General features: G+C 35.3%; 1 protein-coding gene across 2 annotated transcripts in view; it reads right to left on the reverse strand.

Annotated features, from left to right (window-relative positions):
* Window positions 1-23,268, reverse strand: part of TENM1 (teneurin transmembrane protein 1) — a 630,397-nt gene that overhangs the window by 186,455 nt on the left and 420,674 nt on the right. For both annotated transcript variants that reach the window (XM_011936960.1, XM_011936959.1), the window contains exons 12-14: window positions 14,347-14,532; window positions 12,696-12,719; window positions 10,643-10,789 (exon numbers count right to left, since the gene is read on the reverse strand). In XM_011936960.1, the coding sequence (XP_011792350.1) occupies window positions 10,643-10,789; window positions 12,696-12,719; window positions 14,347-14,532 (357 nt within the window). The remainder of the gene's footprint in view (window positions 1-10,642; window positions 10,790-12,695; window positions 12,720-14,346; window positions 14,533-23,268) is intronic.

The following is a 23,268-nucleotide window of genomic DNA, read 5'->3' on the forward strand; positions in this document are numbered from 1 at the left end:
ACTGTTGGGATTACAGGCATAAGCCACCGGGACAGCCCTACTTTGGCTCTAATCTTCATTTGCCACTTACAATCTGTACGATCCCGGACAAGTCAGTTCCTCATTTGTAAGATGTAAATAACAATAATACTCACTCTATAGGTTGTTGTAAGTATCACATGCTATAATAAAGATGAGATTGGGTGCATTCAGGGTGGTATAGCCATAGACTGGAGAACATTAGGCTAAGTGAAATAAGTCAGTCATAGAAGGAAAAATACTCCATGATTGCTCTTATATGAGGCGTCTAAGATAGTTACACATATAGAAGTAGACAACAGAACGGTGGTTACTTGGGGATTCGTTATGGGGGTATAGGGAGTTAATGGATATAAAGTCACAGTTACAAGATGAGCAAGTCCACGTACAACATAGTACTTATAGTTAATAATGAGGTATTGTGCATTTAACAATTTTTTAAGACAGTAAACCTAATGTTAAGGGTTCTTACACACACACACACACACACACACACACACACACTTCACCCCAAAACAAATGGACAAGAAGAAAACCATTGGATATAATGGATATGTTTATTACCTTGTTTGTGGTGATGGTAACAGGAGTTTATACATATGTGTAAACTGACCAAATTATTTACATTTATTATGTTCAGGTTTTGTACACCATTTATACCTCAATAAAGTTGGAAAGGTATTCATAAAAAGCTTACTATCTAGTACATAGCTAGCACTTGATAAATGTTAGCTGTTGTTATTATACCAAATTCTAAAACATACAGACTGCAAAGAATCTAAGGATAGAGTCTTAGGGGTAGATGCCAATGGTTTGCAATGGCAGCTTAAAGTGTTCAACCCCACTTCTACTGAAGTTGCCTTATCACTGGCCAGAGGGCAATTGACTTCTGTGTAGCATGTTCCAGTTGTTGGGATGTGTTCATGCTATGAACTATGCTTGGTTAGGTTGTCAGGTAGGTAGGCTCTTATGTAACTCTGAGTAGACAAACACTAATACTACAGAAACTTTTCATTCATTGGATTTGATTGATTCCGAATTTGCCACCATTTGGACAGGGGCTGGATTTAAGCTTAAGCTTTTCAGCATCTATAGAACAGTGGGTCTGCTGAGCAAATTAATAGTGAAAATAAAATGGAAGGGCTGATCATTCCAATGACTCAGTAAAGCAAAATCTTCTTAGATATGTTAGAAAGCCATAAGCAGTGAACTAACTATAAATCATTCATAATTCTTTACTAAAGCAGGCCTCCTACTAGGCACTCCTGTTAGCTTAGTTGTCGCCTTTATATGTATTGAAGGTAAGAGGACTGTATTTCCTCTGGAAATAGTCTATAATTCATATTATTCATTTATTCAGGCTGATTTTCACCCCTGGATTTTACTGTATTAGGAAAAAGAAAGTGAGAGAGACTCAAGTGCACTCAGGATATGGCCTGCCCAAATCATTATTGTTGCTATAACCACGTATCATTAAACTTTTCTGGGTTGGGAAAATACATTGTTCTGCCTCTTGTAACTAGAATGCCACTAATGTTCATGTTCTCCTGGTGCCTACCTGCCATCAATGGCTTTTCATATCACTTAGAATAAAAGCCTAAGTCTTGACAATGACTTATTACCTCACAGTCTGATTCTTTGCCATCTCCCTCTTACCTCTCAGATCTTACCTCTTATGATCCACCCCATCTCGTTCCCACTCCTCTGGCTGTTACTTAATTTCCCAGGCAATGTCTTGTATCAGGACCTTTGCACACACTATTCCTATGCCTGGAATGTTCTTCTCTCTGGTATCAACATGGCTTAACTTTCACCTCCTTTGGGTCTTTATTCAAATATCATCTTCTTAGTGAGATTTTCTCTGGCTACCTTATTTAAATTTTCCCCCTGTCCTACAGGCCCTGTCCTTCCTTTTCTTGCCTTATTTTAATTTTTGTTTTTTTAATTTTAAATTTTTGTGGGTACATAGTAGGTGTATATATTTATGGGATACGAGATATTTTGATACAGGCATGCAATGTATAATAATCTCATCATGAAAGATGGGGTATCTATCCCCTCAAACATTTATCCTTTGTGCTACAAACAATGCAATTATACTGTTGTAATTATTTTAAAATGCACAATTAAATTATTGATTGTAGTCACCCAGTTGTGCTATCAAATAGTAGGTCTTGGCCAGGCGTGGTGGCTCACGCTTGTAATCTCAGCATTTTGGGAGGCTGAGGTGGATGGATCACCTGAGGTCAGGAGTTCGAGAACAGCCTGGCCAACATGGAAAACTCTGCCTCTACTAAAAATACAAAAATTAGCCGGGCATGGTGGTGGGTACCTGTAATCCCAGCTACTTGGGAGACTGAGGCAGGAGAATCACTTGAACCTAGGAGGCAGAGGTTGCAGTGAGTTGAGATAGCACCATTGCACTCCAGCCTGGGGGACAAGAGTGAAACTCCATCTCAAAAAAAAAAAAAGTAGATCTTATTCATTCTTTCTAACTATCTTTTTGCACCCATTAACCATCCCCAATTCCCCTTTAAATCCCCATTACCCTTGCCAGCCTCTGGTAACCATCTTGCCTTTTTTTTAAAAAAAAACAAAACAAAAAACAAATTTTCTCCATCACATTTACCACCTTCTATGGTAACATGTATTTTTAAAATTTGGTTTAATTTCTGCCTCTTCTAACTAGAATATAAGCTTTATGGAACCATGAATTTCATCTTTTTTATGCATTGCTATTTCCTCAATGACTAGAACAGTACCTGGCTTAAAGTAAGCATTCAAGGCCCAGCACGGTGGCTTACGCCTGTAATCCCAGCACTTTGGGAGGCCGAGTCAGGCAGATCACTTGATGTCAGGAGTTCAAGACCAGCCTGGTCAACATGGTGAAAACCCATCTCTACTAAAAATACAAAAATTAGCCGGAGGTGGGGGGGGTGTGGGGCAGGGGTGGCATGCACCTATAGTTCCAACTACTTGGGAGGCTCAGGCAGGAGAATAGCTTGAATCCAGGAGGCGGAGGTTGCAGTGAGCCGAGATTGCACCACTGCACTCCAGTCTGGGTGACAGAGCGAGACTCTATCCCCCCTCAAAAAATGAACATTCATTATATATTTGAATAATGAATAAACAGATGCCATAAAAGTCCTATTTCGATGACATTTGTAAATTTGCCTAGAGATTAATAAATATCCAACTAATATATGAAATTGTTATTAATAGATGCTTCATTGATAACACATTTTTATTACCCACTTTAAATGACTGTATTTCAACTATTTTCTCATTCATTTTCATCACTGCAAAGTAGGCAGATGTCAAGTATTAGTAGCCTTAGTTGGCAGATAATGTGATGGACCCAGTCATACAGTGGTGAACAGTTACAGAGTTGAGATTTTCTACTTTGCAGTTGCATCTGGAGGCACTTGGGCAGTTTAGGCTCTTATAACTAAGTGATGATCCATTAATAAATGGGTTGCTTAGAAATTAAAGGGGTATGGTGAGAAAAGAATAATTAGAAGTATGCTTTCTGATGCCAAGTCTTTTGTCTCCAACCAAATCTCAAAAGTAAATGTGAAGATGTCTGACTCTTAAATAGAGTAAATGTTATAAATTCATTGTTCCTTCTCTTTCATTTTCCCATTTATTAAACACTGAAGCATGCTGGTGCCATTCCAAACATGAGGCTCATTGATCCATGAGCTTGTATGTGTTCATAACTCACCCGTGGTACTGTTTTCTAGATCTAGAAACACTATATAATAAAAGAGACTTGCAAATTAGCTATTGCTCTTAATGAGTGGTGACTTATGAAGAATGATTCCTGGAAGATCATTCTCTTTTAGGCAATTAACTTATTGATTTTACCAATGAATATGAATATAGACCACTGGAAGAGTTTATACCACAGAAGCTTGGACAAACATGATAAATACTTAAAAGATCAGAGAAAAAAGGCTGTTTGGATTAAACACTCTTACTCTACATTTTTTGAGCCTTCTTGAAAATATTTCCACAATATCAGAGACCACTTTCCTTCCTCCATAAGTAGAGTGAATGAAATGGAATCTTTGTATGGTAACTGAAGATCTTATAAAACAATGTTCTATATGATCTGGCCCCTGCCTACTTTTCCATATTAATCTCTTCCTCACTCACGTTTCAGCCATAAAGACTTGCCTTTTACTTTAGAGCCTAGTACATTTTCACCTCAGGGCATATATACATGCTATTTCCTCTGCCTGGAACATTCTTCCCCTGACTCATGTGAGGCCTCTCTCACCACCCAGACTAGGTCAGGTCCCCATGCACATTTATAGAATTACACAATTTTAAAATTATAAAATTTTTCTAGCACTCTTCACAGTTGTAAATACATAGCTATGAGGGATCTTTAAAAAGTTCATGGAAAATGTGTATCATGAGAAAATTATGCAAGGAGTCCAAATTTTTTTTTTGCACTAAAATAAAGTCATACTAACTTGTTGTAACACATCTGAACAGGATCTAGTTTGAGGCACTAAGAAGGATAAGACATCGGTTTGAAAAGAGTCCCTGTCAGAGCAATGTGAATTTTGCTAAAACTGAAGCAAGAACAAACATCAAATTTATGATGAAACTTGGGTGGAAGAATGATGACATCACTGATGCTTTATGAAAAGTTTATGGGGACAATGCCCCAAAGAAATCAGCAATTTACAAATGGATAACCCTTTGCAAGAAGAGACAAGACGATGTTGAAGATGAAGCCTGCAGCAGCAGGTCATCCACATCAATTTGTGAGGAAAAATTAATCTTGTTTGTGCTCTAATTGAAGAGGACCAATGATTAACAGCAGGAGCAGTTCCGACACCACAGACATCTCAATTGGTTCAGCTTACACAATTCTGACTAAAAAATTAAAGTCAAGCAAATTTTCCACTTGATGAGTACAAAACTGTTACTCCCAGACCAGCAGCAGACAAAAGCAGAACTTTCAATGGAAATTTTAAATAAATGGGATGAAGATCCCAAAGCATTTTGTTGAAGAATTGTAATAGGAGATGAAACGTGGCTTTACCAGTATGACTCTGAAGACAAAACACAATCAAAACAGTGGCTACAAAGAGGTGGACAAGGTCCAGTCAAAGCAAGAGTGGACTGGTCAAGAGCAATGGTTATCCCAGCACTTTGGGAGGCCGAGGCAGGCGGATCACTTGATGTCAGGAGTTCGAGACCAGCCTGGCCAACATAGTGAAAACCCATCTCTACTAAAAACACAAAATTTAGCTGGGGGGAGGGGGGACAGGGGTGGCATGCACCTATAGTTCCGGCTACTTGGGAGGCTCAGGCAGGAGAATAGCTTGAACCTAGGAGGCAACAGCTGTTTGGGATTCTCAAGGCATTTTGTTTGTTGTCTTTCTGGAGAGTGAAATAACAATAGCATCTGCATATTATGAGAGTGTTTTGAGAAAGTTAGCCAAGGGTTTAGCATAAAAACACCCAGGAAAGCTTCACCAGAGAGTCCTAATCCACCATGACAATGCTCCTGCTCATTCCTCTCATTAAACAACGGCAATTTGGAAGAGTTTCAAAGGGAAATCATTATGCATTCACCTTACTTACAGTTCTGATTTGGCTCCTTCTAATTTTTTTTGTTTGTTTCCTAATCTTAAAAAATCTTTAATGGGCGCCCGTTTTTCTTCAGTGAACAATGTAAAGAAGACTGGTTAAGTTCCTAGGACCCTCAGTTATATCAGGATGGACTCATCCCTTACAAAATTGTCTTGAACTTGATGTAGAAATAAAGTTTATACTTTTGTTAAGAAACAAAGTTTATATTTTTAAATATTTATATTTTAAGTCCCTTTTTCCATGAACTATTTGCAGTCCCTTCATATTTGTGTGGGTTGTTTAATATCTATCTGCCTTGCTAGACCATAAGCTCCATGAAGGCAGAAACTTGTACTGTTTATCATTTTCTCCCCAGTGCCAAGCACAACAGTTGGCAAGAAGTAGTAATGAATTAATGGAAAACTGGGTACTTAATGTGAAATGTTTGGCTGAAAGGTAAACATTTGAGTGAGACATTTGGATCATCACCATCCAATATAACTTTTCCTAAAGATGACAATGCTGTAGTACTGCGCTGTCTAGTATAGTAGCTACTAGTCTCGTGCGGCTATTGAGCACTTGAGATGTGATTAGTGCAGTTGAGAACCTGAATTTTTTTATGTTATTTAAGTTAAATTTAAATACATGTGGCCAGTGACTACCATACTAGATAGTGTAGATTTTGATGTCTGAAAATATTTAGATATTGGATGGTCTGCACATTTAGCTAAACATTATAAAAAAGTTTTAAATTTTTACTAAGTCAAATTTATTGTTTTTTTTCCTATTATGGTTTCTTTTCTTTTTATGTTTACAAAGTGTTTTCTCATTGTAAGACGTATCACCTATTTTTTAAATTCTGTTTGTTTTCTTTTAATTTTAACTCATTAATCCAGTTGAAGTATTTTTATTTATCTTATTCTTTAGTATATGGTATGAATTAAAAAATCTAAGGCATTTTTCTTAAGAGTTGTCCCAATTCCATTTATTTAATAATGCTTATTTTCCCCATTGATTTTTGATGCCAGTTTTATAATATACTAAATTTTGTACTTGGGTGTGTTCTAGAGCTTTTATTCAGTTGCATTAATCTGTCTATTCTCACATCAGTACCACTTTGCTTTAATTATCATAGCTTTCAAATATGCCTTAATGTCTGATAGTTCTATCTTCCTTTCACTATTATTTGTTTTAGCTATTCTGACTCAGTTAATATAATGTTCAAACTTTTTTCTGATGTTAATTCATATGTGCATGTAATATATGGTGATCATATGTAACAAACTCCAAATTAGGACACATAATTAACAAATGAAAATGTGGTAACCATAATAAGTTTTTTCCTCCAAGTATAGGGTTGTGCATGTGGTAGGTGCTTCTTGATTAAAGAGATGAATGAGGTCAAGACATTTCCTCGGTTTGTGACTTCTATAGTAATTAGTTCTTATATATACAACACGTAAGATAGCTTTCCTTTTTTGCACTTAAGAAAAAACATCGAAAGGTTATTTCTTCTCTGTTCTGTTTTTACTGTTCAAGGAGCTTTTAGGTAGTTTCTGGACCAGAGGTGTCACCCACATATTCAATGCAGCCCAATTAGTTACTGAGAATCACAATGCATTGAATCAGAGTGTAACTAAAGTCAAAGCTGCAGGAAGTAGCAGCAATACTAATGAGTATTCGAAACTGATTAGAATGCAAAAAATTTCCACCATTCTTTAAGTATCAGTTATAATATGGAGTAATCAGGTACCAGCTACTTGAAGCAAATGCTTGAAAGTGATTTTTTTTTGATTGGGAAAATTTCCTAAGAATTACATTTTTAAAATTAGGACCACTTTTTCCCAAAAAGGTTCAGTTGGTACTTTCTAATGTAATTAAAACACACACATATACACACATGCACAAACAAGTATATTAATATTAAAATTAAGCAAATATTAATAATTAGTCATATTTAACTAAATGAAACCAGCCAGTATGGATAGCTGGAAAGCTGAGACTACCAAATGAAGGGCATTTAATGTATTCTTACGGGTAATGTTTGAACAGTATAAAAATGGAATTATTGGTCTAAAATCTTAGTCATGGGGCTTTCAGAGTTTATTCAATCTATCTTTCCATCTCAAAGTTGAACTGAATCTATATTTAACATCAATATCATCTTAATTCTACCATAGGGAAAAATGGTAATTGGAAATCTCAAGGAGCCTTCCCCCCTGCTCCCTAAAGAGACAATCATAAAAATATACTGAGCTCATATCAAAGTCTTTGATATTTAATTTGCATATAGAGATACAGTTTTAAGGAATGTTCACAGGTCAATACACATTCAGTGAAATCTTCTATGTCTTCTGAATCTACATAGACCACAGGCATTGAGAATTGATAATTCATTAATATTTAATTGATCCATTCTTTAAACATTTTGGCTGCCTTGAGATGACCTTGAGGCCATAAAAAATGGTGATAATTAAATATTCAATTATTTTTATTACTTTACTAAGGCAGGAAACATTGGCTCAACCTTAACTGAGCCAGAAATTATAATTGCATAGGTTGTTAATGTGTTTTCTGAGTATAACATTTTTAATCAATACATAACTGAGAAATTCCTATTATTATATCAAATCCTTTTTAGAATGAAGCAGACCACCTAGGTTTACATCCAGGACCTATCATTTGCTTACTATGTGATTTTTAACAACTTACTTGACTTCTCTGTGTCTCAGTTTCCTAATTTGTAAAGTAGTGTTAATAGTAGTTCCTAGCAAGGTGCAGTGGCTCATACCTGTAATCTCAACCCTTTCAGAGGCTGAGGCGGGCAGATCCCTTGAGCCCAGGAGTTTGAGATGAGCCTGGGCAGCATGGTGAAACCCCTTTTCTATTAAAAATACAGAAATTAGCCAGGCGTGGTGGTGTGTGCCTGTAGTCCCAGCTACTCAGGAGGCTAAGGTGGAAGGATTACCTGAGCTCTGGAGGCAGAGGTTGCAGTGAGCTGAGATCATGTCACTGCACTCCAGAATGGGAGACAGAACAATACCCTGTCTCAAAAAAAAAAAGTTTCTACATAATGGGGATTAAATGAAATAATTCACGTAAGGGACTCAGCACAGTGCCTGGCACATAGTAAATCCTGAATACAAGTGAGATACTATTATTTTCAACATATTGGGAATATAACTATGGGCGATGGGTCGTGCTTAACTGCAACAAGAAAACCATATACAGAATATAATTAGGTGTTTGATTGTATGGTGCATATTATCAACACCAAGGGTGATTAAGGAGGTGGATGTCAGAAGTTTCATGGGAGATACGGTTTGAGACTTAAATTATGGACAGAGAATAATGGGTGAAGAAGACATGAAGACATGCCAGGTAAAAGGCATATAATGAAAAAGACAAGAAGGAAAGTGAAGATGAGTCTTAGAGGACCATAAAAATAAACTAAATAGTTTATCAGTGGGTCATTAGATTAAAAACTTCTCTCCAGTTTCCAAAACAAGGTTTTCAAGTTATATGGATAGTAAACAGTCTCTTCAGAAAATAGTCTCTTCTAAGTGTGTGTGTGTGTGTGTGGTGTAGTTTACTATCTTTCAAGTGGCTCACTTGAACTATCTCATTTAATCCTTATTACAACCCTATTAGACAGTATGTGTCTAATTATTCAATCTATCCATCTCAAAGTAGAACTGAATCTATATTTATCATCAATATCATCTTAATTCTACTATAGGGAAAAATGGTAATATCATTTAATATCATCAACCTCATTTTAGAAATAAGGAAATTGAAGCATAGAGATATCATAAAACTTGCCCCAAATCATGCAGTTAGTATAAGAGCCAGAGCTAGTATCTGAATCCAGACAGTTTGACTTCAAATCTCTGTGTTCTTAATCACAAAGTTGCCTCCACTTAATTTTGGTAAGGTCTTAAAACTTTTAAAGGTTAACTGTTAGCCAGAACAAGTAAAGGAAGAAACTCTTACAATGCAATTTGATGCTTAAGCCATGACTGCTACCTTATTAATATAAGCCTGTCCCATGTCTGAATTCAAATGACAAGGAATGCAATTGTCTAAGCAGATATAGAAATGTGAGGAGTCAAATTTAATAATATACTTCAGTTTAAGCTAATATACAGAAATTAAAAAAATTTTTTTGTTAATTTTATGTTTCATCAAGTAGAAGGTATGTGGAAAGTGAGGATTTGTTGTTTTAGGCTCATTCAGAGGTGGTTTGGGCAGTTTTGATGTCTGATCGTACAGTGTGTTAGATGTTTTGTTGGCTTTCCTAAGAGAAGTGGTAACTCTGAGGTCTTGGAGCCACATATGGTTTTAACAAATATCATGCACAGCTCCTTGATTAAATATTTAAAATTCTACCAAAAATTGTCTTGATGCTACGTCCTCTGAAAGGTATAAATTGTTACTAAAAGGTAGACACACAAGAGGGAGTTCCAAATAACTAACAACAAAGAAAAATATTTTAGTGTGTCTAGTGCAAACTATGCTAACATCAGACAACTTGAATAGTGGTATGTTAATTTAATTTGATATGATAAATGCCATGGGTATGGAAGGTAGCATGGTGTAGTAGTTGAGAAAATATGCTCTGAACTGACATAGCGCTAAATTGGAGACTTAGTTCTGCTACTCTCTAGCTATGTGATTCTGGATAAGTCACTTACTATCCCCACCCAGAGCATTAATTTTCCCATCTACAAGTAGGGAAAATAGTAGTACCTAAACCTCATAGGGTTATTGTGAGAATTAAATGATACATAACACATGCAAAAAAAATTGGAGTACTGCCTGGTCATAGTAAATATTCAGTAAGTAATTTCTTAATGTGATTGAGACTAAAAGGTAGCATTACCCTATATAACTCAGTATCATTTATACTAGAGATTCCTAATTTTCACCTGAAATTTAGATTCCTAAATTTCAACCCTTGGCCAGGTTGATTACCACTGTGCTAGAGGCTGGGCTATTCCTTTCTAATGTGAACATTTTATAAATGACTCACCTCCATCATTATCCAAGTTATCTCCACAAAGCATTTCCATGACAACATTGCAGCCTGTCCCACTCCAACCCACCTGGCACACACAGTGCCAACCATTTTGATCCAGGGTACATCGTCCATTTCCAAAGCAGAGTCCTGGGCAGCCATCTGAAAAGACATCAGAGAGTAACCATCACAGAGACATCAGAATGGGATTGGCCAACAATGACGTATTTGCCTATAGGGAAGCATCTAATCATCTGGGCCCCATTCAGATGAGGTGTTGAATAAATGGAAGAGGAGCTTGCTTGCTTGCAAAACCTTCCCAGGGAACTTGTTATCCCTTACTCTGCAGTAGTTTTCCTTTGAGAGCCAATTAAGCTTTATTAATGCTAACCCCAATTCCCAACCCCTGGTTCACATAGGAAGAAAAACTATGGCAGGGGCAAAAATTCTTTTTTCTTTTCAATAAACATATCTCCTCATCTCAATCAAAACTATATGGATGACACTGTATCTAGTTATGGCCAATATGTGGGGAAAAGATAGCAGTCCCTATGAAGAAAAACTTTCCCTAACTACTTCTAGCCTGTGCTGATTTTCCCTTGTAATGCTTCAGGACTTAAGTATGTTGGTATACAGTTCAGACCACACCATTAAATATTTGTTCACATGGTGCCTTAGAAATGTGCTGTAGTTGCTTCATATTTATTCACCTTTTCTCTTCAAGATTATTATTCATCTGCGGGCTAAGGATTGAAATCTTTACTTCTGTGGTATCTCTCTCAAAAGCTTGCATGATATTATGCTTGTAACAATAATATTAAATGTTAAATAAGGGTTTATGGAATTAATACATGCCAGATTTAGACTTTCTGAATTATAGAAAACTGGAAAATATCAAGTCAAGAGGAAAGTGTAGCATTTAAATAACTTTTATCCATTGATGAAGCATCAACACTGACAATAGTTCCTCTTTAGACTTTAAATTTCTCAGGGATGCCCTACTCTTTGTACCCGTAGTTTGGAATTCAGCTCTAGCAAAGGGTAACTTCACATGTACCACATGTGCAGTGGGCAGATGAATGGAGAAAGCAACTATAATGCTACTGGGTGTTTTCCTAGTAGCAACACAGGACCAGACCTGAATTTTACAGGGAATAGTCCAGTCAATATTCATTTTGGTTTCTTTCTTTGAAATAAAATTCCAAAAGCATAAAGAGCAAAACAAAAAACAAAAAAAAGTTCTAAAAAATCTGTAGAAGTAACCCAGTGTTCCTTCTAAATAGTTTTCCAAACAACTATCAACAGACCAGAGAAAGAAAAAATTTAAAAATAAAATGAGAGATGACTGTTAGAAAATATGGAAAGCTTTATGTATGTAATATACTCATGACATGGCATATGATAAACATACATAGGTTAGAGAAAGGAAATTTTGTAGTTCTATTCTAATGGATGTGCAATAGATAATTAAGACGAAATAAAGAATAATTTGGCACATATTAAGCTTTTGAAGCTGAGGTAATGAAAGGCACTAGGATATCTGGCAGAAAAACCTTTGCTGTCTCTGTTAAAGGAAGCTCCCTGGAGGGATGTATGATGGGATACTTCTAGGAGGATAATTCTCCTGCCCCTGTAAGGACTTAGGAATCCTTGTATATGGACTTGGAGATACATTGTTATGTTAAAGAAAAAGTTCATCCTCTGAACCAAATTATTTAATAATTATTAAAGTATTAAAATTATTTAATAATTACCTGTGTTACACACACAGATCCAGACACACACACATACACAGAACTCAATATAAAGACAAGAGAAAATAGTCCTTAAAACTGCTTATCAGTCCATTCTATACTATAGTAAAAAGTGACTCTTCGATGTTGAAAAAACAAATTACCTTTTAGTGTGACAATTTTAGCATGAAACTGAGAACACTATATTTAAATAAGATTGCCAAAAATAAAAACAACCAACACAAATGGCAAAAAACACCATCCTTTCTTTCTCACATGCATACTTTCTTTTAAAAATATATTTCTGTTATAAAATTAGTGAGAAAAAATCTTACCTCTGACAGCGTCTAAGTAGTGAGCTAAAAGGGAGGGGAAAAGAATGATCAAACGAATTTCTGACTATATGACAAATGAATTTCAGACTAAAGCTATACAATATGTACTAATCATCTGTTGCCTAGGAGGAGAACAGCAAACTGTGAACTGCTGAAATGCCTGCAGCTCAAAAGTTGGGTACATGGGTCTGTGTAGTCTGTGAATAATACTTTCTGTGAGAATGATATTAATGGCATTTTTTTCAAGAAACTCTATTAGGCTTCCTAAAAAGTGTCATATTTCATTAGAAGTATAAGAAGTATACTGCATTTTCACATTTCAGAAATAACTTCTGTGAAAGAGCACTGGCTTCAACTTCTTATTAGTAATATCTTTAGAAGGGAGTTCTGGAGTAAACACCTATGGTAATCATCACAATATTTAAATCCTCTTATGTAAAGGCAATAAACCTACTGTAGTACAGAAATGTAACTACTTAAGCTACACATCTGAATCTCATCCCTCTCCACCTTTTTAATGAATCTTAAATATTTCCCACAGTTGCAGAACAAGACTTACTGTACCTTTAGTAGAGAAGTAATGCAGTTTATGAAGATTATATGTTATATGTATTATATATATTATACATTACTTTGGCAAGTTCCAACCATTATAAGAAAATACTTTCACCTAAAAATGAAAGCTCTAGTATAGTCTAGTGAGGGAAAAGCCTACAAACAATGAATTGGGTATCCAGAGGCCCACATTTGCCTTTGCTCTGCAGGAATTTTCTGTGTAGTCAAGGAATGCCACTGGAACACTCTATGACCCACTTTCTTTAGTTGAACAATGGGAATCATACTTGTTACTCTGTATTAATGACAACCTTTCTATGCAAAGGTTTGTTGCATAGAAACCTTTGTGGTGGATAGAAATATATGTTAAGGGCTTTGCTTTTTTTTTTTTTTCAGAAAAAGAAAGTGTTTTATAACTGAAATATTTATTTTTAATATCTTTTATAGTGTGAAGATCACATGATAGATTAATTATTATGTAAGCTTTTCTGTATTCACAGATCATTTTCCCTTTGTGAAATTAGCAATAAGGGGTGAAGAGAGAGTGGTGGCTTCAGGACCAACTCTCTACATTACCAGATAAACAATTCAACACAAATGTTCTGTTGATGATAGGTCAGAAGTGGCTTCCTCATATACATTAAAGACAGCCTCTAATGATATTGAATGGCCCCTGTTAAAGTAGTCCCATTTAATGAAATTGCCTCTAAGTGCTTTCAACCGAAAAAACCTATACTTTTCAAAAGGAAAAATGGGCGGAGAATGTTACCCTCACAACAAAAGCACTTTTCTTATTAACTAATGACACTTTATTCCAATGTAACATCTTTCACCTGAGTAACTCAAAGCACTTGAAAACAGAAAACATAAGGAATACTGAAGTAATAAGAAACAAAACAACACAAAAAATACGTAGAATATCATCGACAAAAGAAGAAACCTATCAGTTCACAAAACTTTAAAACTTGTAACCAACCCTCCTTGTCCGCCTCTACTCCAACCTCAAATTCTACTAAATGCCTGGTGATTGACTCACTAGACTGCTTTTAACTTCAACTAATTCAATTTACTATGATTAAAGTATGGTGGTACTTACCAATTGTGCAGTGGTCGCCCTCCCATCCAGGGCTACACTCACATTTTCCATCTTTGCATTGGCCATGCTCAGTACAATGAGAATGGCAGGAGCGTTCCTCACATGTTGGTCCTACCCAGCCTTCTTCACACTGGCAAATTCCTCTTGAACAGACTCCATGGCTACCACACTCCATGGTACACAGCTCTGTGGGAAATTCAAAGAAGATATATTAACATATTTTGTTAAAACCAGCATCCATTCTTCCAAAAAAATTAGAATTACCAAAAATCCCAGTCTATATTTATATTTATATTTTATTTATTTATTATTTTAATAGAGATGGGGTCTTGCTATGTTGACCAGGCTGGTCTTGAACTTCTGGCCTCAAGTGATCCTCCCATCTTGGCTTCCCAAAGTGCTGGGATTACAGATGTGAGCCACCATGCCCTGCCTATACTTATATTTTAAACAAAATGTTAACAAACAATTTATATAAACAAGATGTCACAAAGATCTCTAGCATCTGAATGAATGTGCAAGAAACTCTAAAAAGACGTAGTTAAGTCTCTAAGAATAATACAAAACTCTAAGCCAAACTGATTTTGAGAAGTCTATAAAATGATAATGGCATTCAAGGCTTAGAAATGAGATTAATGACAAACAAATGCCAAGTGGGTTTCACTAAAATTTCATTAAGATCGCAGATAATGTTGCAGGGATTTTACGATACTATAAGATATCACTGGGGGAAAAAATCCCAATAAAACAGTGCCCTAACTTCATTCAGAAAGACAAGTTCATTAATTGGAAAGATAATAACTTTCTAATAAAATTCAAAATATGAAAAAGGTAAAGATGCCAATGATGACAACCAGCTGGTTTCCCTGATCATACTAACAATATTTGCATTTATTTTAAGCATATAAAATTAACCCTGGTTGATTAAAGTACACATCCTTCTTATCTTCAAATGCTACTCAGTATTTAGACAGTATAATAATGATGATGTGTACTGGCTCTGCTGAGTTTCTTTCCTTTGTCACTTTGACTTTTTGTTGAGAAATGTTGAATATTAATAAAGTCATGACAGTAGATAAACCAACATAAAAGCAGGGAAGCCTCTTTCGTGATCTAATTCCCTTGCTGGAGGAAGAGAAGTAGGATAAAAACCTATGGAAAGAATGAAATACGTTTTGGGAACAATAGACCACATATTCCTGAAAGGAAAAGAGGGTGTTCTGGAAGCCAGGTTGTCTCTTTCACAGTCTCAAATTCTGAAACTAGTTTAACATATTTAGAGGCATTGATATTAATATACTCCACAGATAGCAAAGTTATTTTTCAGTAGATGACAATATTCTTTTGAAAAAGCCATGATTATGAGTTTTATTATAATCTGGATCAATTTGTTCATAAGTTTACTCATAAGCCTTCTTTGAAGGTCAGGGTATGATGGAAAGAGTAGTGGATTTCAAATAAAGATAACTGCATCCCTGATTCCTCTGCTTAGTACCTATGGACCCTTAGGCAACTTACTAACGTATTGTCTTAATCTCTGTTTGTGTAAGAATGCAATAGAAGTAATAACACTTATACCTCACAAGGCTGTTGGGACAGATTTGAAATATAGTTTAGAGATGTAACCAATAGGACTTGCTCAAAATTGGATATAAGGGATGAAGGAAAGGGAAAAATAAAAGTTTGGCTTAAACAAATGGACAGATAATGCTGTCATTAATGAAATGAGAAAGGCTAAGGGAAAAATAAGGGTGGAAGATCAAACAGATTAACCTTAAGATATATGTAAAAAGCCAAGTGAAAATGTCAGTGCAACCAGTAGGAAATATGATTCTGACAGGCCAGGGCTAGAGATATAAAATTGGCCATCTTTAGCATATAGGTGGTATTTAAAGGCATGGAAATAACTGGTTGATATCCCTAAAGAGGGAATAGAAGAGCCCTGAAGAAAGATCAGGTAGAAAAAAGAGGAACCATCAAAGGAAACTGGAATGGAGAAGGCGGTGAATGATAGGAAGAAATCCAGGAGATTGTGATGTAACTAAAGCCCAAGAGGACACTTTTTAATAAAGGAGTGTTTAACTACATCTAATATTGCTAAGAGGTCAAGTAAGGCACAGCCAGAGAAGTGTCCATTGGATTTATCAACATGGAATTTGTTGATGACTTTAGGAAGAGCTGTACTGATAAAGGTGTAGTTGAAAATCCAAATTGGAAGGGATGGAAACGTGAATGGAAAGCTGTACAGGGTATCATCAGGTTGTGAGAAAAGTCTAGGACACAGAAAAACATATCTTAAAAAGGTGGGCCTTGGCTTAAAAAGTGGTAGCTCAGGTAGAATTATCCTGAAAGAACCCCTGGTCCCGAATCTTGGTCTGAATCTCTGATAATTTGTATTTATAATTTCAGTTCTTGCAGTAAGGCTGATATTATCATTCTGTTCCCATTCACGGCCTCCCCCCAAGACATTAAAAACTGAATTGAAAGGGCCTTTATAAGATTAGGCGCTAATTGGTTAAAGCTAGTCAAGACAGCTCTGACTAAAACAGTTAGAAGCAAACATTTTTCATATATTGCTTTGTACAACTATAAATGTTAGGCATAGAGGAGTATGACATTCTGATTTCTGTCTGAAAAGTAATAGGACTAGACGAACAGTATTGGCCAAATAGCAGACTAGGCTATTTTCAAACTATCTCTATATAAACCATTAGAAATGTTGGATATAATGTAACAATTTTTTAAATTGCATGTCTTGGCTCACAAAAATAGAGAAATCTTCAAGTGCCAGAAGCAAAGAGGATGCTAAAAGCCAAAGCAGTCAATCCTCTGGTAGTCTTGAGAGTTATTATACCCAATTACGACTAGGGGCTTGGGTACTTATGTCCACAAAGAAAAAAGAGATGAGGTATTGGACCCATTTCAGATGGGGAGTTGGACTAAATCTCCAGCATAAAGTTGGAGACACTTGAAAGGCTGCAATTTCAGTAAGATGGTGAGTAACAAACTGTACCCACTAGCCTAGAGAGATGACAAAGCACTGACTATTGAGTACAAAATAATAATAATAAAAAATCTGGAGCTAGGATAAATGTAGAAATAAAATACTATCTTTTAATAGTATGTAAGATGGAGTGTCCTGAATGAAATATTTGGGAAGCCTTGTATGATTCGGGAGTTAGGTAACTGGTAATTTGTCAAGTATGCATATGAAAACATAAAGGTGAAATTCTGTTTCTAGTAATAGGGACCTAAGTAATTTTTACTATTCCCTTCTGATGAGAACTAGAAAATCTAAACAAAATATATTTTAAAATCTTTTGGGAGTTAGTGGAGTTCACAAAACAGTAAAGAATTACTGTGCCAACATATACACCATGGAATACAATGCAGCCATATAAAAGGATGAGTTCATGTCCTTTGCAGGGACATGAATGAAGCTGGAAACCATCATTCTCAGCAAACTATGGCAAGGACAAAAACCAAACACCGCATGCTCTCACTCATAGGTGGGAATCGAACAATGAGAACACTTGGACATAGGAAGGGGAACATCACACACTGGGGCCTATCGTGGGGAGGGGGAGGGAGGAGGGATAGCATTATGAGGTATACCTAATGTAAATGACGAGTTAATGGGTGCAGCACACCAACACGGCACATGTATACATATATAACAAACCTGCACATTGTGCACATGTACCCTAGAACTTAAAGTATAATTTTTTAAAAAATGAAAAAAAAAAAAAAAGAAAAAAGAGAATTACCGTGCCAAGTTCCAGAAGAAAAAGAAAAACCAGAGAGAGGAGCCTGACATTTGTGGATGCTTTTCCTGTAGCAGCATCTGTCAATTATACCAGAGGGAGCTAGAGGCTCAGAGGCTGAGTAGGGCTTTTTCAGTCTCATGGAATCAGAAAATAAAAATTGAATCGAAATTTCCAACATTGGCCAGGCACATTGGCACACACCTGCAATCCCAGCACTGTGGAAGGGTGAGGTGGGCAGGTCACTTGAGCGCAGGAGTTTGAGACCAGCCTGTGCAATGTAGTAAGACTCCATCTCTACAAAAAATACAAAAGATACCCAGCATTTTGGGAGGCCGAGACGGGCGGATCACGAGGTCAGGAGATCGAGACCATTCTGGTTAACACGATGAAACCCCGTCTCTACAAAAAAAAAAAAAATACAAAAAGCTAGGCAGGCGAGGGGGCGGGCGCCTGTAGCCCCAGCTACTCCGGAGGCTGAGGCAGGAGAATGGCGTAAACCCGGGAGGCAGAGCTTGCAGTGAGCTGAGATCCGGCCACTGCACTACAGCCTGTGTGAGGGAGCGAGACTCCATCTCAAAAAAAAAAAAAAAAAAAAGATAGCTGGGTGTGGTGGCATGTGCCTATAGCTACTCAAGAAGCTGAGGTGGGAGGATTGCTTGAGCCCAGGTGGTCAAGGCTGCAGTGAGCAATGTTCATGGCACTGCACTCCAGCCTGGGCAACAGAGTGAGACCCTGTCTCAAAAAAAAAAAAAAAAAATTCCAACATTGAAGAAAGCGGTAAGCCAAATAAATGAAGCAAAATTGAAAGAAGACAAAAGGGAAAAGGACAAATTCACAGTCATAGTCAGAGACTTTACAGCCCCCCTCTCACACCAACTGATAGAGCAAGCAAACAAATCAGAAGGAGTATGAAATATTTAAGCAACATGGTTAACAGATTTGATCTAATTGATATATATAAGACACTGCCATAAATGACTACAAAATACACATAATGTATTTCAAATGTATATAGAACATTTACAAATATTGACCATGTGCTAGGCTCTAAAGCAAGTCTTGATATATTTAGAAGTATTGAAGTCATACATAGGATATTTTAAGTCCAGTATGAAATTAAACTTGAAATTAGTAATAACAGATGAATCTAAAATCCATACATGTTTGGAAATCAAGAAATACACTTTTGAATAAAACATTAAACAAATAAGACATCATTATGAAAATTAGAAGAGACTGAAATGAGTGAAAATGTGTAATATAATTAAATCCATGTGTACAGAAAAATTTATAAGGTAGAAAGAAAAACGAGCTGAAAAACCATGACCTAAGTATCGATTCTAAGAAATTAGAAAAAGAAAACCAAAGTATACTCCAAGAAAGTAGAAGGAAGAAAATACTAATTATAAGAGCTAAAGTTAATACAATAGGAATAAATATACTACAGAAAGAATCAACAAAGTCAATACTTGATGATTGGCTCAGACCAACAAAATTGATAAACTCCTGGTGGAGACTGATCAAGATGAAAATACAGAAGACCCAAATAACCAATATCAGAAATAAAATATGACATTGCTATACATAGTACAAACATAAAACATCCTAAGAGGATATCACTAACAGCTTTTTGTCAACACATCTGAAATTTTTGATGAAATGAACAAATTTCTAGAATAATACAACTTAATAAACTACAAGAAAAAATGGAAACTGAATAGTTTCTATAAAGAAACTTAATCCATAATGGAAAACATTACCACAAAGAAAATTCAGTCTCAGATGACTTCATTTGTAAATATACCAAACTTTTAAGAAAGAAAAATTGCCAATCTTAAACTTTTCCAAAAAACAGAAATATGCCTTATGAGGTCAGCATAATCCCGATATAAAATTCTGAAGGATATTATTTAAAAAATATATGCCAATCTTTCTCATGAAGATCTCATTCATGGATACAAAAATCCTAAACAAAAATTAACATAGCAAATCTAGCATTACATAACAGGAAATAATATCATGACCAATTTGTGCTTATTCTAGGAATATATTATAAGATTGCTTTCACATTAGAAAATTAACAAACGTAATTCATCACATATATGGAATAAAATAGAAAAATCAAATTATCATCTCAATAGATATATAATAGGTATTTCATAAAATACTAAACATCCATTCATGATAAAAACTTGTAACTAACTAAGACTAAAAGGAAATTTTGAGTTAACTTGTAATTAAAAGGAACTTTTAACTTTAATTTTAAAACTAAGACTAAAAGGAACTTTAAATTTGATAAAGAGTAGCTACAACACCTCATAGCAAACATCACAATAGTGAGATGTTGAAATCTTTTCTTGCATTATTAAGACTGAGGAAAGATGCCTATGATCATGACTTCTACACAATATAATTCTGGAGGTCCTAGCCAATGAAATTATGCAAGACAAAGAAAACTTGTATAAACACTGAAAAGGAATAAATGAAGTCATCATAACTCAAAGGCAGTACAACTTTAACTTAATGCACATATATAGGACCTCAAAGCTATGACTATACAATACATGTTCTTTCCAAGCACACAGAGAATAACCCACAAAAACTGACAAAGTTTCGTCTACAAAGCAAGACTCAATAAATGCCAAAGGTTCCACAGCATACAGATTATACTGCTTTACAAAATGCAGTAAGATTGGAAATCAATAAACAAAAAGATAACAAAAGAAAAATCCCAGAAAGGTGTTCTTTAAAAACACACTTCAAAATAATTCATGAATTATGTTTCAAAAATTACATTGGAATTAGAAACTGAGTAACAATGAAATACTATTTACAAAAACTTGTGGGATGCAGCTTAGACAGTAACTTAGAGCAAATTCACAGCCTGAAATGCATGTAGTAGAAAAGAAGAATAATTGAAATCTAATGAGCAAAGTGTCCAAATCAAGAATTTAGAAAAAGGACTACATATAAGTAGATGAAGGACACAACAAAGCCAAGAGCAGAAGTTAATGATATCGGAAACAAAGAAACAACAGAGAAGATCAACAAAATCAAAATCTGCATCTTTGAGATGAATATAAAAAATAGAGAAACCTGTGGCAAAGTAAGAGAGCTAGAAAAAAGGAAAAGAAAGAATACAAATAAACATTAAAGATTAAAATTCAAAAATAAATTAGAGACTGCTACTAACAACTTTATGCCAGTAAGTCTGAAATCTTAGATAAAGTAGACTTTTCCCAGAAAACAGATGGACGTGAGAAGAAATAGAAAACCTGAATACACATTAAAAACATTGAAAATTGCCCAGATGGTTTTACAGGTGTATTTTGTCAAATTTTTAAAGGACAGATAATCTCTGTTTTAAACTATACCAGAGAACCGGAAAAAAGGGAAACCATCTTGAATCATTTTATAAGACTATAGTCTAGTTCCAAGACAGTTCCAAAATAGGGTAAGAAAAGGAGAAAATGATTTTGTTTTTAAAGATGAGATGTCGCTATTTTGCCCAGACTGGACTCGAACTCTTGAGCCAAGCAATTCTTCCACCCCAGCCTCCCAAGTAGCTGGGACTGCAGGTGTGTTCCACCTTGTCCAGCTTTAGAAATGATTTCTTAATAGGCCAATCTCACTTATAAACATGGCTGCAAAAATCTCCAAGAAAATATCTGGTAATCAAATCAAAAATGCACACACATACACACACACGCATACACCAGTATACAGAAGTCATAGCCAAATAAGCATGAATGCTAGGATGGTTTAACTTTAGAAAAATCTATTAATGTAATTCACCACTGAATTATTCCATTTTACTTTAACACATTTCATAATGATTAAAGAAAAATTATAATTTTATTATTATATGTAGAAAGAGTACCATTTAAAATTTAGTTCCTATTTATCATAGAATCTCCTAGAAAAGCACGGCTAAAAGATAACCGAATATGGTAAAGGTGATTTACCAAAATCCTATAGTAAGCATCATATTTAGTACAGAAATAGAGTAATATATTCCTCTTAATGTCAGAAGAAGTACTAGAATTAACTACAGCTTCAAACTCAGTGTTGTATTGGAAATCATAGTCAGCACAAAAAAGCAACCAAAGACATAAAAAAGTGGAATGTCTGAAAAGGAAGAGATAAAATTGAATATACAAGTAAACTATGAAAGCTACAAGAGAGAATAACAAGGTTTCTGGATGTAAAACCAAAAAGAAAAAATCAATAACATGCCTAGATATCGGGGGCAGCAAATTAGAAGATGTACTTTTTTTTTCTAAATAAAAGGTCCCATTAACGATAATAGCAAATATAGCAAAAAAAGGTTCCATACTCCTTCACATAAAATTTTACAACTTTATTGAAGAACACATAAAAAGACCCAATCAATGGAAAGTACTGTGTTCATGGCTCACAAGCCTCAATATCATTAGAATGTCAATTTTTCTGTACTAGTTCTATAAATTCAATGTAATGCTGGTAAATATCCCATCACAGAGCTTGAAACATGATCCTAAAATCCATATGAAACAGAAAAGGCCAAGAATATCCAAGAACATTTTGAAGCATACCTATTAATACTAGGAGGTGTGTATATTTGTCTGAACATAAATATCCATCAATGGGAAAGGATATATAAATTTTAGTATGTTTATGCAGTGCAAAAAATATAGCAGTTAACTTGAATAAGGTAGAGGTCCATGCCTGAATATGGACAAACTTTAGAAACGTAACGATGAAGGAGGAAAACAAGTTATTCATATGAAATTTAAACACATGTAGAACAATACAACATATTTTATAGATATATATATATATTTGGAAAAGCTTAAAAATATGTATTGTATGGCAATGATTAGATTGAGGATAGTGGTTTCTGCTGTAGAGAAGAGAGGCAGATGGGATCACAAAAGTATACATAGGGATTTTGTGTTTATTAATTTCTTTTTTCCCTTGGCCAATAGGAATTTTATTTTATTTTTATTTTTTTCTCTCTTTTTTTTTATTATTATACTTTATGTTCTAGGGTACATGTGCATAACGTGCAGGTTTGTTACATATGTATACTTGCGCCATGTTGGTGTGCTGCACCCATCAACTCGTCAGCACCCATCAATTCGTCATTTATATCAGGTATAAGTCCCAATGCAAT

This window comes from Colobus angolensis, unplaced genomic scaffold (assembly GCF_000951035.1).
Source record: "Colobus angolensis palliatus isolate OR3802 unplaced genomic scaffold, Cang.pa_1.0 Scaffold159, whole genome shotgun sequence".
NCBI classification, from domain to species: Eukaryota; Metazoa; Chordata; class Mammalia; order Primates; family Cercopithecidae; genus Colobus; species Colobus angolensis.